At 38.9% G+C, this 16342-nt stretch overlaps 1 protein-coding gene across 3 annotated transcripts in view; it reads left to right on the top strand.

Moving 5' to 3' along the window:
* SULF2 (sulfatase 2) overlaps positions 1-16342 on the top strand; it is a 286963-nt gene that overhangs the window by 161595 nt on the left and 109026 nt on the right. For 2 of the 3 annotated variants that reach the window (XM_083358804.1, XM_083358806.1), the window contains exon 1: positions 11469-11859. The exons of the other annotated variant lie outside the window; for it this stretch is intronic. In XM_083358804.1, the coding sequence (XP_083214930.1) occupies positions 11844-11859 (16 nt within the window). In that variant the 5' untranslated portion in view covers positions 11469-11843. Of the gene's footprint in view, positions 1-11468; positions 11860-16342 lie in introns of those variants that run through there. 3 annotated transcript variants of the gene reach the window in all.

The raw sequence follows: 16342 nt of genomic DNA on the forward strand, positions 1-16342 counted from the left end.
CCTCATTGGACATATGAATTTTTCCTTTTCCTTATATGTTGTATGTATCTGAAAAAGATTTTCAGATGTTGTTGTTGTCCTTAGCATCTTTAATAAACCTCAGTCCATTCTAACCTAGGTTCAGACCACAGGTAGTTCTTGATTTATAACCATTCATCCAATGACCATTGAAAGCTATTGCGGCACTGAATGAAGGGACTTTGCAACATGTTCCCAAAGTTACCCTCCTTGCAGCACCCTCATGGCCATGTATACAAAAGTTAGGTGCTTGGTAGCTTGTCCATACATAAGATCACAAGGGTGCTTCAATTCTCTCACCACCTATCTTTTTCCAATCTCTGCCCTTTTGGATGCCCTGCACTCCACTACATAGCTCTGCTACCTTCTGCTAGTGCGCCCAGTTAGCCTATGCCATCGTCCTCCTATTGGCAACCCAGAATCCAGGCACTGAGAAAGAATACAACTCTGGGATGTGTGTGAAGAGTAGAGCACAGCAGCAGAGCCTCATCTGCCAAAAAGAACTTACTAGGCCCGTTTGGGTAGGAAAGTGTGGGATGGATGAGACATGTCACTCTACATTGCCAGGCGTGGCGGGAGAGCCAGCAGCAGTGCCCTAGGCAAAGGTGGAAGATGTGTGGAAAGGGCTCTTGTGGTTAGCAGAAGAACTGGAGAAAGTGGAAGGATGCAGGCTTCCTGGAGGTGCAGTGAGCAGTCTGCAGCTCTGTTGGAAGTGCTGAAAAATCTGCGGGCTTTAGCAATGGATGGAGGCAAGCCAACATTATCAGAACTACCCACCTGCCCTCTGTTCACTCTTAACCCAGCCTTCCTCCTGCAAAGCCTGACAAACATCCAGCAGCTTCCAGTGTGAGCAGAAGAGCACACACTGGGAGTGAGTGCCCCTGGAGAAGCATTCTGCAGGCTTCAGCACATTAGAAGCTGCTGACCATTTATTGCCAGTCTGACTTGGCTACATCATCTCTACTCCTTCAAATATGTCCATTTTGAATGCATTTTGTTGTTCGGAATAAAGGAACCACCTAGAAGGAAATTAAAACATTCCTACCAAAACTGGCAGGCAAGCTACTGCATATAAATAAGTAGCAAATCCCACTCTCACTTGCACTAATGATGTTACCAAGTTGGGTTTGAGCAGAAATGAATAATCTTCAGTGAAGTTGATATACTTGGGAAGTTGTTCCGAAACATCCTTAATCTGTACTCCTGATAGATGGCATACTTCCTGGGCCATTGGATTCATTTGTTTTGGTTCCTTACTCTTATTTTTGTTGCCTTGCAGAGTGCAGCTGCAATTTCTCTGCTCTTAAAGATTCTTCTCTCCTCTCTCTCTCTATTTAGTACAATCCCTTTTTCTTCCTTAGAGATTGTTTCTTCTGAAAGGACCTCAGAGATGTTTCTGAATTCCAGCATTGTAGAATATTGTGCACTGTACTTGTTTGATTCTGTTCCTCATGGAAAGTTAATTTCTCTCTTGGTTGCAGGACCTGTTTTGTTTGCTCTGATAAATCATTTCCCTTTTTTTTAGAAGCTGAAGCGTGGCCACTTACTGCTTTAATCCTTTGACTTTTTCTTCAAGGACTACTACAAGCTTACACATGCTGCATATATTTGCCAAATTGTTTTTATGCTGGAGCATGCCATAAGCATTACAAAGGAAAAGTGTACAGTCAGGTCTCTCCTTTAAGGCACCATCACTGGTGGGACTTTTTATTTATTGCACTTTCCTTCCTTAGGTTGTCAGATTATCTGAATGCCCATAACAACCTAGAGGGAAAATTTGGAAGGGACTTCCGTACAGAGTCCTGGTCCATACAGAGTTTCTTTTGTAAGCAACAGGCACCAAATTTGCTTATTTTGACAAAATGTAGGTTTCATAACAGTGGCCACTATAACATCTTGAAGGCTAACATATTTGTGTTATATAAAACTGTATATCAGTCTTCCTCTATCCAGAGTTCCCTAAACTAGAAATTCTGGGAGTTATAGACCAATATGTCTAGACAACACCAGACTGGGGGAAAATGATCCACTGGAGAAAACTGAAAAGGAGATTAATTTAGTGACTGGAAAAACACATCTCTGGGAAATGTATGAAAAATGGAGTAAATGTAAATATTGTGGAAAACCTATGCTGGAAAATAACAGGTTGTCAGAAAATAATAAATGCATCTTAGGTGCTACTTGTATGACATGCTTTAATTTTCTCAGTGGAATCGTAGCAAACAAAAGAAAAAATAATTTAATCTGAGCAAAAGCTTAAGGTATTTGTTTTCTGGAACCCAGTTGAATTGTCAAAGAGCCATGTTGGAAGACATGCACTTACAAGGAGAGTGTAGGGAGTGCTTTTTTCTAAGCATTGGGTACCGGTAAGCCAAAATGCAGTGTTTATTTTATTTAATTAAACCTTTTTTCAGTGTAAATGTGTGCAAGATCTGCTGGGTTGGTCTAAACCCCTATCCCCATTACATATTTCTTCAGAAATTTGGTATCACATAGGAACTGGAAATAATGCTTATATATGGCAACTATAGACTAACAACAAAACCTAATATGAAAGGACCAAAGTAAGAGGCAATTGCAGCATTTTAAAGAAGTATTAGTGTAGTCTATGTACAATTCACAAAACATTTTCCACTGGCAGTTTTCCTGATTCTTTCCAAAATGTCTGTGTATGACATGCTATTTGGCTGTTAGAATACAGTTTTGATTTTTTCCCCCAGGTGTATCTGTGTATATACGTATGTATATATATATATATGTGTGTGTGTGTGTGTGTGTGTGTGTGTGTGTGTGTGTGTGTGTATTTGTTTTCTGAGGTTTTCGCGGGTGTTTGTATGTGGATCTTTGGTTATTCGGGTTTTTTCCCACGTAGAATTGAAGGTGTAAAAGCAACATTTCGACGAAATCCCATCCGTCACCATCAGGCTGAAGCCACCAGCCTGATGATGACGGATGGGATTTCGTCAAAACGTTGCTTTTACACCTTCAATTCTACGTGGGGAAAAACCCGAATAACCAAAGATCCATATATATATATATACAGAGTATATATATATATATATATATATATATATATATATATATATATATATATATATATATATATATATATATATATATATATATATATATATATATATATATATATATATATATATATATATATGCATATATGTTCAATATTATTTATACTAAAGGAGACTAATCTCCATGCTTCTTACCTGAGTCTATCTCTCCTGTAGAAAATGTTGTCTTGTGCCATCTAGTGACAAAGCAAAACATTGCAAATGAACTATTTTGCTGCTGTTAGCCATTAAGATCTTAATCTAAGGCTACATCAGCAATCTTCCTTCCGTGTTCCTTCCAGCTTCTTTTTGCTTCAATACATACCTGCTCTGTTTTGTATTCTATCCTGTCCAAAGTATCACCACACAAAATAAATACATTGCAAACCAAGAGAGATGACAAGCTAAGGTCCTCAATAGTTTCTAGCAGATCTGGTTAAAAAATCTGTACCCTGTTGAATGCTTCCCAGAAAACACATATTTAAGCCAAATTCACTCATCTGAGAGGAGTCAGTAGAACAAATTGATCAGGCTATAGTTGAATGCTTGAAATTCCTCAAATGTAAAACTATATTCAACAAATTATTTTTAAGACTCTTGGTCTGCAATTTACAAGTAACAAGCCTTGAATGAGGACAGTGACCTTTCTTCATGTCTGCCCAGACAAAACAATAAATTCCAAGAAAGAAAGAAACATCTCTCCAGTGAACATGGCAGTTTATTAAGAGCAAATTATTCCTGATCGAATTAAGAGATGAAGCCCATATTGGTGCTTCCCAATAAAAGCAAGAACATCCGATGATAGCAGCGTTGACATCTTGTTCCACAGATATCTTCAAGAGAAACTTGTATCTGCATGAAATTCAACATTGCTTGCTAAATACTACCAATAGTCTTTGGGAAAATGAGTCAGCCCTGCTATTGCTAGATACTACTAGGAAGAAATGCAGACACTACCTGCTTTTTCTGAAATTTATCCTTGGAATTATTTTTAAAACTCATTTTTAGCTTTTTAAAAATATATTTTAAAAGGCATGATGAAAAAATACACAAGGAAACATTTTTATTTTTAAATTAATTTTTGTTTATTTTTCTCTTCATTGGTACTGGTATTGGTTTATCAGCTTTTTTATAGATTACTATAAAAGAGCCAGATGATCTGTAGTATAACTTCCTTATCATTTTATCTATATTTTTGACATTTTGAAGATAAATAAAATGTAAGACAAAGCTTGGAATCTCCATTTTAGAAGCTTTAAAATGAATTGTGCAGAAACAATACAATTAGTGTTAGGACACTGTCCATACAGCAGCTATTTTCTCCAAACTTTTCTAATAATCTTCAAATATATGGTGTCCATCTTCTCTCTCTAAGCTCCTCCCAACTCCATAAGTGCCATTAGCACTCTCTCCAACAGACAAATGAGGGAATGCAAAAATTAGGGGCTGTATGATACCCTGAAACTTTAACCCATATTTCAGGGGATTGGGATGTATGATGTTGAGATAGGAGTTGCTGCCAGAGGGATGTGGCCTTCCTGTCACATTCCTATTGCAAAGCTTCTTCCCACTTTCATGACTGTAACCCAGAGAAAGAAAGCTAATTTCAAGGTTCATGTTCATTTTCACTCAAGGCTGTTTGTGAAATTTTGTTTGAAAAGTTAGAAATAAAGTTTTGATCCTTTGCAAACAACATGATCATCTCATTCAAAAAAGTAAATATATAACAGCATATTTATATGAAAAATGAAAAGATTAATTTATGTGTATAGATGCCACTTAGAAAGAACTACTATGTAGAGAGACAATGTAATATATCATGGAGTGTTGTGATGAGATAACCTTTATGTATGCTCAGTCTGCTGTCTAAGAACCAACTGATTAATGGACAGATACATGATTTAAAGTTCTTCCTGCCTTCCCATCCCACAAACTGCATAGACTTCCAAAACAAGATTCCTCCCTCCCTCCCTCTCTCTCTCCCTCTCTCTCTCCCTCCCTCCCCTCATACTGATAAATTATTGGGCAAAAATCATCCCATTTGAATTCAGTGGTATTTCCAAGTAAAGATTAATCTACTTTGTTGTTGTAATTATAATTTCTTTATTTAAGGTACAGTATATGTAGAGTATATTCTGATAAATATAAAGGTAAATAAGAACTACCTTAAAATTCCTTCTTTGGATACATTTTTCTTTGTCCACTTTTGCATTTTCTATATTGATCTTCACTTGTTCCTTGTGAGCCATATGAATCCTTTTCATATTTGTGTTTCTTATTTCAGTTGTGTACTTTCATTGCAATAATGATGTATTTATATGTTAATCATTGGCAAGGGAGCTGATTGGACATTAATCAATATTATCACAGCAATTTAATACCAGTTTTGCTATAATCCAAATTCATCATCTTCAGTATTTAATTATTTCAACTTAAGAAAAATATACACATTACACTGAATTATTGTCATCAAATGCATAAATGTATAAAATCCTACTGTGGGATCTAATACATAGAATCATAGGTCTGGAAGGGACATGAGAGATCTTCTAGTCTAACCCCTGCACAAGGCAAGAGTCTTATACCCACCTAGTCAAATGATTGTCCAGTCTATTTTTGAAAACTTCCAATGATGGATCACACACAATCCCAGGAGGCAAGCTATCCCATTGATTAATTGCTCTTACTGCCAGAAAATTTCTCCTTATTTGAAGGTTGTCTCTCTTTGACAAGCTTCTCTTACTTCTTGTTCTGCCCTCTGGTGCCCTAGAGAATAAGTCAATCCCATTCCTCTTTTTGACAGCCCCTCAAGCAGTGGAAGATAGTTTTCATGTCTCCCTTGCTTCTTCTCTTTGATAAGCTAGACATTCCTAGACCCCTCGACTGTTTGTCGTACGATTTAGTGTCCAGATCCTTTGTTGTTCTCCTTTGCTTTTCAGGCCTCAACATCTTTTTGTATTGTGGTGACCAGTGTGGTCTCACCAGCACAGTGTAAAGCGGTACTGTCACTTGTCTTGACATTGTCCTTCTGTTGTACATCCTAGGACAGTGATGGCGAACCTTTTAGAGACCAAGTGCCCAAACTGCAACCAAAACCCCACTTATGTATCATTGGGTGCCGGGTGGGTGTGACCCATTGGATGGGCATGGCCTATTGGGTGGGTGTGGCCCATTGGGTGGGCATGGCTGCGGTGGTGACGGCAGACTGGGTGGGACTAAAAAGTTCAATCAATCAATTCCAACTTTGCAAGATCTTTTTTTCCCTGCAAGAAGTTGCAATTGATTGATTGATTTAACCTTTCTTTTTGCACATGGTGGCGGAGACCTAAATCAAAAAGGGTTTATAAAACCCAGCTCAAGGCCTAGGACTGGGGCGATGACGCGCATGCCCACAGAGAGGGCTCTGTGTGCCACCTGTGGCACGCGTGCCATAGGTTTGCCACCACGGTCCTAGGACTACATTGGTCTTTTTGATAGCTGCAGTACATTGCTGGCTCATACTTAAGTGATAGTCCACTAGGACATCTAGATCCCTCTTACAGATACTACTGTTGAGCTACTCTGTATCCATGAATTTGGGTTTTTCCTACCTAAGTATAGGACCTTACATTTCTCAATACTGAACTGCATCTTGTTGGATTGGACCCAGTGTTTGAGTCTGTCAAACATTTTATGCAACTCTGTAAAGAAATGTGGAAATTGATATATTCTTTAGATAAGTGCCTGTACAAATGAATAGAATTGCACCTATGGTATTAGCAGATGGTTAATGCCATTACTTCACGTATATTCAGTTAAGCAAATATTTTGTTCTACATTTGATTCTATTGTTTCATCTTTTCATTTATGACAAATGTATTGCTGTGTGTGCATGTTTATTTAATTATAGGTCATGTTTTATTTGTTTATTATTTTGTTTTTGATGGTGAAAATATTGAATATAAATCTAATAGATTAACAAATGTCACTTTATAGTTTTTATTTTATATTATGTTATGTATTATACAGTATATTAGCCTATAGTGATTTTGCTCATTTTCCAGTCTTTAATCTAAATCTTTAGTCTATCTGAACTCTGTCACCACCTGTGATGTAAAATGAGAACTTCAATAGCAGTACAACATGTAGGTTTAATCCTGAGTTATTAAGGTGATATGTGGATTTCATGCAGATATTCTGCCTTTTTTTTACCGGGGCCACCTCCAAAACTACAGATTGAATAGTAGGGGTTAATTTTATGTAGAACATGATGACATTACATTTTGTAATATTTTGACCACAAAATTCATAACTCAGTCTGCATATGCTGTCACACATGCCTACCCATTTTACAGTTTGAGATTAATAAGTACTTTCATTTTGTTAAAACCTAGAATCGGAAGTGCCCAGCACTGAAATGAAGCATGGTGGGGCTCAAAAGAGAAATAGAGTACACGCTTGAAATTGAAATAGGTTACAGGTAGTCGTCGGTTTACAACCATTTGTTAACAACCATTTGAAGTTACAGTAACACTGGAAAAAATGACTTAAAACCAATCTTCATACTTATAGCTGTTGCAACATCTCTACAGTCACATGATCAAAATTTGGACATGTATTTATGATGATGCAGAAACCCAGGATCATATGATTGCTATTTATGGCTCCAAGAAACAAAGTCAGTGGGGAAAACCAGATTTGCTTATCATCCAGAAAGTTCACTTAACAACTGCAGTGATTTGTTTAACAACCATGGCAAAAAAGGTCATAAAATTGAGTCTGAATCATTTAACAACGATCTTGCTTATCAATGGAAATTATGGTCCCTGTTGTCTTATGACAAAGACTTCTTGTATTGGTAAAATTAGTAGAAACAGTACAAACAAGTTACAAGAAAGGATACAGGAGGGTGTCACACATCCAATTTACAGAAGACATTTCTTCGGTTTGAAGGATTGCCCAATTAAATGTGGTTTAAAGAGAATAATAACTTGAATTCTAAAAAGGAGGAGAGGTCCTGACAAATATTATAAGCTATGACCATGTTGGCTGGACAAAAATAGGAGTTGTAGTTTAATACCTGACTAATAGCTAAAGCTGAGCTTTTTTATGACTGGAATGTAAATTCTTAACAGTTTCCAGCAATCACTAGAAGTGCATATTTTGCATATGAATTTCTACATTCAGAAGCAACATGACATATTCACTTATGTTTTTTTTCTATATATTTCATAAGACATTTGTTTTCTCTAAATCTATTTCCAATTCACTAGAGAAGCAAACTAACTTCATTGCTTTTTTGACACAATGCCAACCAGTCTATTTACTTTGCAAGCTTGTTGCCAACCAAGGGATATGTTATTCTTTCTATGCACTTTTATAATTTCCACCAACCTTGACTGGAATTTTTATGTATTTGCTCATACAATGTATAAAATGGAAGTTCCCTTGTGACAATTTTTAATGACATGGTTGGTTGGTCGATTGATCGATTAATTAATTATGTTCCATCAGGTTGTTGTTCACTCTTAGCAACTTCATTGATAGATTGAAGCTGGAGCCTGGCACTGATCCTGGCGCTTCCGCTGAGCCCTGACAGCCCCGAAGAAGCGCTGATCCTGGCACTTCCGCTGAGCCCTGACAGCCCTGCAGCTCCAGCCATCTCTCGCTCAGGCTTGTGCAGTGCTGCCACCTGTTCAGCTCATTCCCCTCCCCCACTACCACTTTTCTAGGATGGTCATGTACCACCTGCCAGGTGCCAATGTACCACAGGTGGTACCCATACCACTGGTTGAAAAGCCCTGTTCTAGTCCAACTTTCTGCTCGAACAGGACAACCTATGCTACTCTGGACAGATGTCTGTCCTATCTTTTCTTAAAAATTTCCAGTGATATAGCACCCATAACTTCTGGAGCTTCACTTAACCAAGTCACCAGTCCTAACTGGGGTCAGTAAACAAGGACTATCTCTGGACGAAATACAATGTAGATTTTCTCTTTCCCCATTATCAGTTTTCCATGACTTAAAATCAATTTGTTGGAGTGTTATATTTTCTTTTAAACATTAAAAAAAGTATTTCACTATGCCTTTGTGGGCCATTAAAAAAAACCTCTTGTACAAGTAATTTGATTATAAAATCCTATGGTATATCATCAAGAATGTATCCAATTTAAAACTTTATTGCTTCATTTGTCCTGCTCCAATAGCATACGTACAGAATACTCACTTCGATTCACCGACTTCATTTCTTCTTTCTATTTTTCACAACTGATACGAGTACTTTATGAGGTATTAATTAAAAAGGTTTCCATCTAGCCATGAACTATTCAATAAGGGTTGGGGAGGGGGGAATACCATAATAGGATAGTTGCTTTCTTCAAAAGGATTGATAAAGTAAATTATAATATATACGTGTGTATACACAGAGAGAGAGAGAGAGAGAGAGTGTATGTGTGGGGGAGAAAATCTACAAAATGTAGAAAATATCTGAATCTATATGGAACGATACCAATACTTTTGGCCATGCCTGTATATATTTGTTTCTGAAATAATATCTTACCTTTAAAATAAATTAGGAGAATTATATTAGTATTAACTAACACTCCAACAAATTACAAGTAAGATCTGTCATCCAACCTGGACATTCCAATTACATAGAGGTAGTTCTTGAGTTAAGACAGCAATTGGGACTGGAATTGCCATTATTAAGTGATGTGGTCGTAAAGCTCAATTTCACACGATCACATTGTTTAATGTTGGCAATCCTGGATAGTCCCAGTTGATGTAACCCCAAGACTTGCAGTGCTGTGTGGGTGATTATGTGTGAAGAGGCAGGAGTCTGAGGTAAAGAGCACAGGCATGCCCACAAGGGGATGCTGGGAAGGGCTGGGGCAGGACTTATGGGAGGGCCAACTCAGACTGTATGCAAATCATGGGACGCTAGGGAGAGGGTCAGCACAAGACATGCCTGAGTCACTTACCAAAGTACTCCCTTCCACCTTTTCCACTGACTTTGCTTATGGGAAGGCAACAGGGAAAGTAACAAATAATTATCATATTACTGCGATATTGTAATGTGAGCTGGGCATTTTGAACACCCAGATTGTAGTTTCATTTTTTTCAATACCACCAGAACAGTACTAATATAACATAATAACAATAATAACATCACATAGAACCCCTGTGGCAAAAAAGCAACGATAGTATAAATAGAAATAGGCACCTTGGGTGCAACCACAAAGCAACTGGAGCATCATCAGCATTGACAAAATCACCATCAGTCAATTGCAAAAGTCAGCTTTATCCAGAACAGCTTACATCCTGCAAAAATATCTTTAACACCATCAAACAACATCTCCTATCCAAGGTCCTTGGGAAGGACTCAATAGGTGGATAAAAATGCCAAATCCAGTCTGAACATCTGGTTGACTGTTAGCAGATGTTCAGACTGCATAATAATAATGCAGCAAATAATAATGCAAATAATAATGACATATTTGCTGACAGACAGCTATTTGAAAAAAATAGCATGCCATTTAGATTTTCAGTTTCATGTCCCATGGTTTTATTTCCTGGATCAAACCTGATGGGTTCGGGCACAATCTTGTATTTGTATGTTATTATATTATTTAGTTTCCTAAAGAAACTGATTTTTTTTCTCAGCAACTCTCCTTAAAGAGTAACCTGTAACCACTGCAACCATCAATCTGGTCTTCCAGCTATTGAAATGCCCGATGTATTTGCTCAAAGTTGTTTTTGTCTGTGAAGAGTGCTTTCCACAGGGAAGCCTTGAAGATCAGTGTAGAGATTTTTTTTTCATGGAAAAAAAAGTAGGACCCTCATCTCTTGCCTTGAGTTCAGATGCTTTCTCTTTTATCTATTCCCGTGAGAGATTTACTCATTAGCTTCCTCGGCTTGTAAAACACATAAAGTAAGCACAGTGCCTCAGTTTACACAATCCACTTGGTTCAGTGAGTCTGGTTCGTTTTGGAGTTCTTAGACAGAGATATCATGGAAAGAAAAACTTGGACGTTTCTGGCAATGGGAGAAATTGGTGTATGAGGAGGGGAGGAAGAGACGGAGTAGAAAGACATGTCTTCACACGCTAAAGTTTGAGGGTCAAGAGTGTTTCTGAACACCGATCATTTGCATGCGGGGTGAAGTTTACACGCCCACCCATGCCTGCGGCGAGGGGGGAAAAGGGGGTGATCGCGACAGATTTCCTCGGCCTTTTGACAAACGCCGCCGGCGATGGAACAGGTTTCCACCTCCTCTGAGCCGCCTGGGGATTGCGTCAAGATTGGAGAGGAGGATCCTCCTAGAAATAAATTAACTTAAAAAAAAAAAAGCCGTCCCACACTCTTCCCCGCTCCTCCCTCCCGCTCTGTTTTGAAATGGGATCTGGCCGCTGCCTTTTATCGGGACGTAATCGCTTTCTCTCGTGCTTGGATCCGCACCGGCGGGAGCGATAGGAGAAGCTCCTTCGCTCCTCGCCCGGCCACGGATGAGCCCGGCTGGCATTTTGCGTTGAAACCGCGCTGCGTGAGACGACCGGCCGAGCCCCAAGAGGGCACTAAAGCCGCCAGGGAAGAACGGACCGGGGCCGAAGCCCTCGAGCGAGCCGAGAGAGGGACGAGCAAAACGGCGGCAACGCCAAAGTAGCCGGAGAGGAAAGGAGAGATGCGACCCCGGCGCGTCCTCCCGGGCTCGGCGGCGGCGGCGGCTGCAGCCACGGCAGCGGCGCGAAGGGCGAGGTGCTCCTGAAGGACAGGGCGGAGGGCCATGGAGCCGCTCCCAGGTGAGTGGGGAGGACGGGGGTGGGGATCAGCCGGACCCTGACGGAAGAAACGCCGGACTCCCTCCAGGAGCCTCGCGCGCGCGCGCGGGGAGGGGGGGGGCTCTGCGAAGGCTGCCTGCCTCGCCTCCCCGCGGCGGCGGCGGCTGAAGCCGAAGGAAGGCTGGCGGGCCCGGCCTCCCTGACCCCGCGCGTGGGGCGATGTGACCCACCCGGGTAGGGAGGGGGAACTTCCGTTCGCTGGAGAGAGGCTCGCCGGGGAACCTAGAGCAGCGTTTCCCAACCTTAGGAACTTGAAGATGCGTGGACTTCAACTCCCAGAATTCCCCAGCCAGCTCTGCTGGCTGGGGAATTCTGGGAGTTGAAGTCCACGCATCTTCAAGTTCCTAAGGTTGGGAAACGCTGACCTAGAGGTCCAACTTGGCGGGTGTTGTTGTTTTTTTTGGGGGGGGGGAGGGAGGGGGGAGGACTGGACGGGTGAAGCCGGCGACAGGCGCTGCCCTCGGCAGGCTCAGCCGGTCGCCCTGTGCCGCCCCGCTCCCAGGACAGGCCGCCAGGTTTTTCGGGAGCGGCCAGTTTCTATTTGCCTTACTGCTTTTCTACTTCTGGCGGCAGCACTTTGTCCGATGGACGCGTGTATGCTTTTTTTTTTTTTTAAACTTGAGGGCTGGTCGCATAGTAGTGAAAGCTTATGAAACGTGTGGGTTTATTATACTTAAATATAATGTGTCTAGATTGGCGTCTCGGCGGGAGGCTCCTTCACAGATGAAGGTTCTCCGACAGTTACTCAAGAAGAAGTATTCTCTTTCGCCCCCCACCCCACTTTCGTCCTCCTCAGAAGACAAATCTTGAGTCTCCGTCTAGGCTTCGCTACCCTCGAAGCGAGTGGCTTCAGTTACTTTCTTGTGCAATTTCTTCGACGTAGAACCGTTCTTAGGAAATGGTCCTAGAAAATGAAACAATTAACGTGCAATTGTGTTCACTATCCGTAAAGACCGTTAATTCACTGGCATGATAGGAACGGTCCATTCTCTCTCCCCCCCCCCCAAAAAAATCTCCACTCTTACAACAGCTTTCGTGAGTAACCCCCATTTCCTAAGACAAGTGAAAGAAATTGAATAGACAGCTCTTTCTCTCTCTATAAGAACACTTTTGTTAGACTAGCTTGAACGACAAGAGTAGAAAATTGTATCTTTTATACTGAACGAAAGTACTTCAGATAAAGTAAGAATTATCCTGAGGTCTTTTAAAAAATGATATTATGTTTGAAATAGCATCCTGTCTTAAAGGATTAAATAGTCCTGCTAGCCCAGGACTATCCAGTCCCTTAAGATCCAGTGATCCTATGGGCACAGCTGCTAGGTGTCCCTGGGTTTTTCTGTCTTGGAAGCTTTAAATCTGTGAGTTGTTTGGGTGCTTATTGTTAGCTGGAAAATTACTCAGTATAACTTCTGAAAGCTTTATTTAAAAATTATTATTTGTTACTTCTGAAGTCTTTGGACTAAGAATCAGAATAAAGGTGAAGCTGTCTAGAAGGACGAGCTTTTCCTGCTCTATAATAATGCAGTTTACCTCTAGAGTTGATTGTAGTCATTCCATATAGGTACTTGGAAGCATCTCCCTTTTTTCCAGTGAAAAGTTGGTTATTTATTTATCAAATTTGCATAGCTACCCATCTCATCAATAACAGTTACTCCAAGATACAGATATATAAGATTTCAGTTTTCCTTTTCTGTTATTTTAATTCAATGCAAGTAGGGAACATATTTGAGGGGATGCTAAATAATGTATGTAGGAGAATATTTGTAAGGAAAATGTATGTTTTTGTGTGTAAGAGAAATTGTAGGAAGTCTGGCTATAGTTGCCATTGTTTGTAGACTTCAGTGGGAGAAATCATTTTTAAACACTTGTTACATAATTTTTTTGTTTAAAAAAGTGCCTGGAATGGTTTCTTATTTTTTGATGAAAACTTAGACATGTGAACAAAAGGTATAATTTTCCAAATAGCTCAACTATGTAAATTGGTTCTATTAGAGGAACATCTAGCTGTCATAGACATGATTTCAGCTTTAATTCTCTTTTATATTTCAGTATTAGAGTTGTCTAGAAAGGTAAAAAAAACTCTTTTGTAGTCTCTCTCTCTCTCTCTCTCTCTCTCTCTCTCTGTGTGTGTGTGAGAGAGAGAGAGAGAGAGAGAGAGAGAGAGAGAGAGAGAGAGAGTAAAAATGTAGAAATATTATTTTTAATACATGTTATGTTCCAGCAGAAATATTGTATGAAACAAGTAAATGACATTTTACATTAGTGAGATAGAAAGCCATCTTGGTGGAAAATGTTAACCTTAGTGACAATCTAGTACCCCCTAAAGTTACAATTGGTTTTATGGGAGTTTTAGTATATTCTGAAAATCTCAAATTCAAAACAGTCTATACTAGAGCAAAACTATGAAGATCAAGGGAATGGACCAGAAGTACTTGTATACTAATATATACACATCTCAAATAAAAAGGCAGAATTGATATAATTATCATACCTGTTTTATTGGGCAATTGCTAAGGAGTGAAATCATGGGGATTTTTTTAATAATAGGAAATATAAGATGCATTATGCAATTTTATCCACTTAAAAACTCATTGGCATAATTTATCAATTATATTGTATCACTGGCAGGTGCAAGCTACTGCTAGTACCATGTATTTCCAAATTTACTATTGTCCGTCAGTCTTACTTGCCATTTTATTTCTGTATTTCAGCTACTGATTTAATTACATTTCTCTCCATTCCAATTATAAATACGTTTACTTGAAATCAGCTTTCTGGAACTACATAACACTTGCTTTCAGTTAAGTTCATAGAATCGTAGATGTTTGCTATTTTTAGCTGTGTATATTAATATATATTTTTTCGATTTTTGAAATAAAAGGGGAATTCAAGAGAGAACTTAAGTTTTATGTTATTTTCTAATGAAAAAAAGTCCAGTAAGCATCCACAATGGTATTTGACGGGTATGATATTTCTTAGTGTTTGAATTTGTATCTATATAACTATTCTGATTAATGGATGAGCATTCCATAATATTCTATTATATTCCTTTTTTTACTTTGTGGCTCTGAAAAATCTAATTCGATGGATCCTTCAGCCCAAACCTTATTTTGCTATAATTCATTTCTTGATAGTAGCCCAAATAATGATTTATTTTCCTCATACATTCAACTTACCTCCCTAGGCTTTATTCCTGCTGTTCAGTTCACTTTGCCAAATGATCAGTATCAGTCTTAAATTACAAGACTCTGTCACATCTTTTACTCTTCCAAGAAATGAACATAAATAAACCTCCTAAATAAAGGCTCTTAGGAAATGTCTACATCTTACAGCAGTTCAGAAACTGTTCCAAATTTGTATATACTCACAGAATTGATTTAGATAGTAGGTTGGCTTATGTCAGTTTAGAAGAAATCTGCATCTTTCCCCTGGTAATATTGAACCTTCATCTTGCTTGTAAAATGGTCATTTCCCAATTTACTGGAGCTCTTGCCTCACTAAAGATTCTGGTTACTGGGCTCAAGACAATAATTACTTTCATTTTTCCCTTTCCAATTTCTAATGTTTGCCTGTAAATGTTGTTAGGATGTATTTTCCCCTCTCAAGTCATTGCAGCATTGTGCAACCTTTATTAAAGCTAATAGGGAAAAAAGCATACTTACAAAAAATGCAAGCATGCTATAATTCACAATTACAGTTTACCAGAGACTTTTAAATGCAAGAAGAATGTTAACCCTTCAGCTATGAAGCTACTCTCCATAACAACTGCCCTGATATATTTTGCAAAGTATCAGAAAAATAGCACAATATGGGATGCTAAGAATTTGTTATAAAATTTTGGACTTGAAAGAGGCTATTGAAAATCTAACACCCAATCCAGTGCTCTTTGTAAGAATCCAAATTAAAACATTACCATTTATGGTTGCCTATCTTTTGCTTGAAAATGTTCGGTAAAGGGGAGCCCATCATCTTCTTGGGAGAATGGTTCCACTATCAAACTGCTCTTACAGTGAACAAGATTCTTTTATTCTATAACTTAAATCCATTATTCTATATCTGCCCTATCATCCTCTATGCAACATCCTTACAGGTTAATTGAAAAAAAAGATAACTATGATTTCTCTTGTATTTCTTCTTTTTTGAAATTGTGCATTTCCAGTTATTTGTCCATGAACTTAGTTCCACTTAGTTTCATATTCCAAATCATCCTTCTTGCCTTTTTCTAAATTGTTATGGTATCTTTGTCTGAATCCTTTTTTTAAAGTATGGTGGTCAGAGCTAGTCTCAGGATAGGGTCTGACCAATATGCAGTTCAGATGAACAGTTATTCCCCATGATTTGGAAATGATATTTCTATTCCTGCCTCAAATTGCATCTGCTGCTGATTTAGTTTGCAATTAATTACTATTAATTAATCATGAATAGTATTCTCCAGGCAGATGTT

This window comes from Vipera ursinii, assembly GCF_947247035.1.
Source record: "Vipera ursinii genome assembly, chromosome: 3".
Lineage (NCBI taxonomy): Eukaryota > Metazoa > Chordata > Lepidosauria > Squamata > Viperidae > Vipera > Vipera ursinii.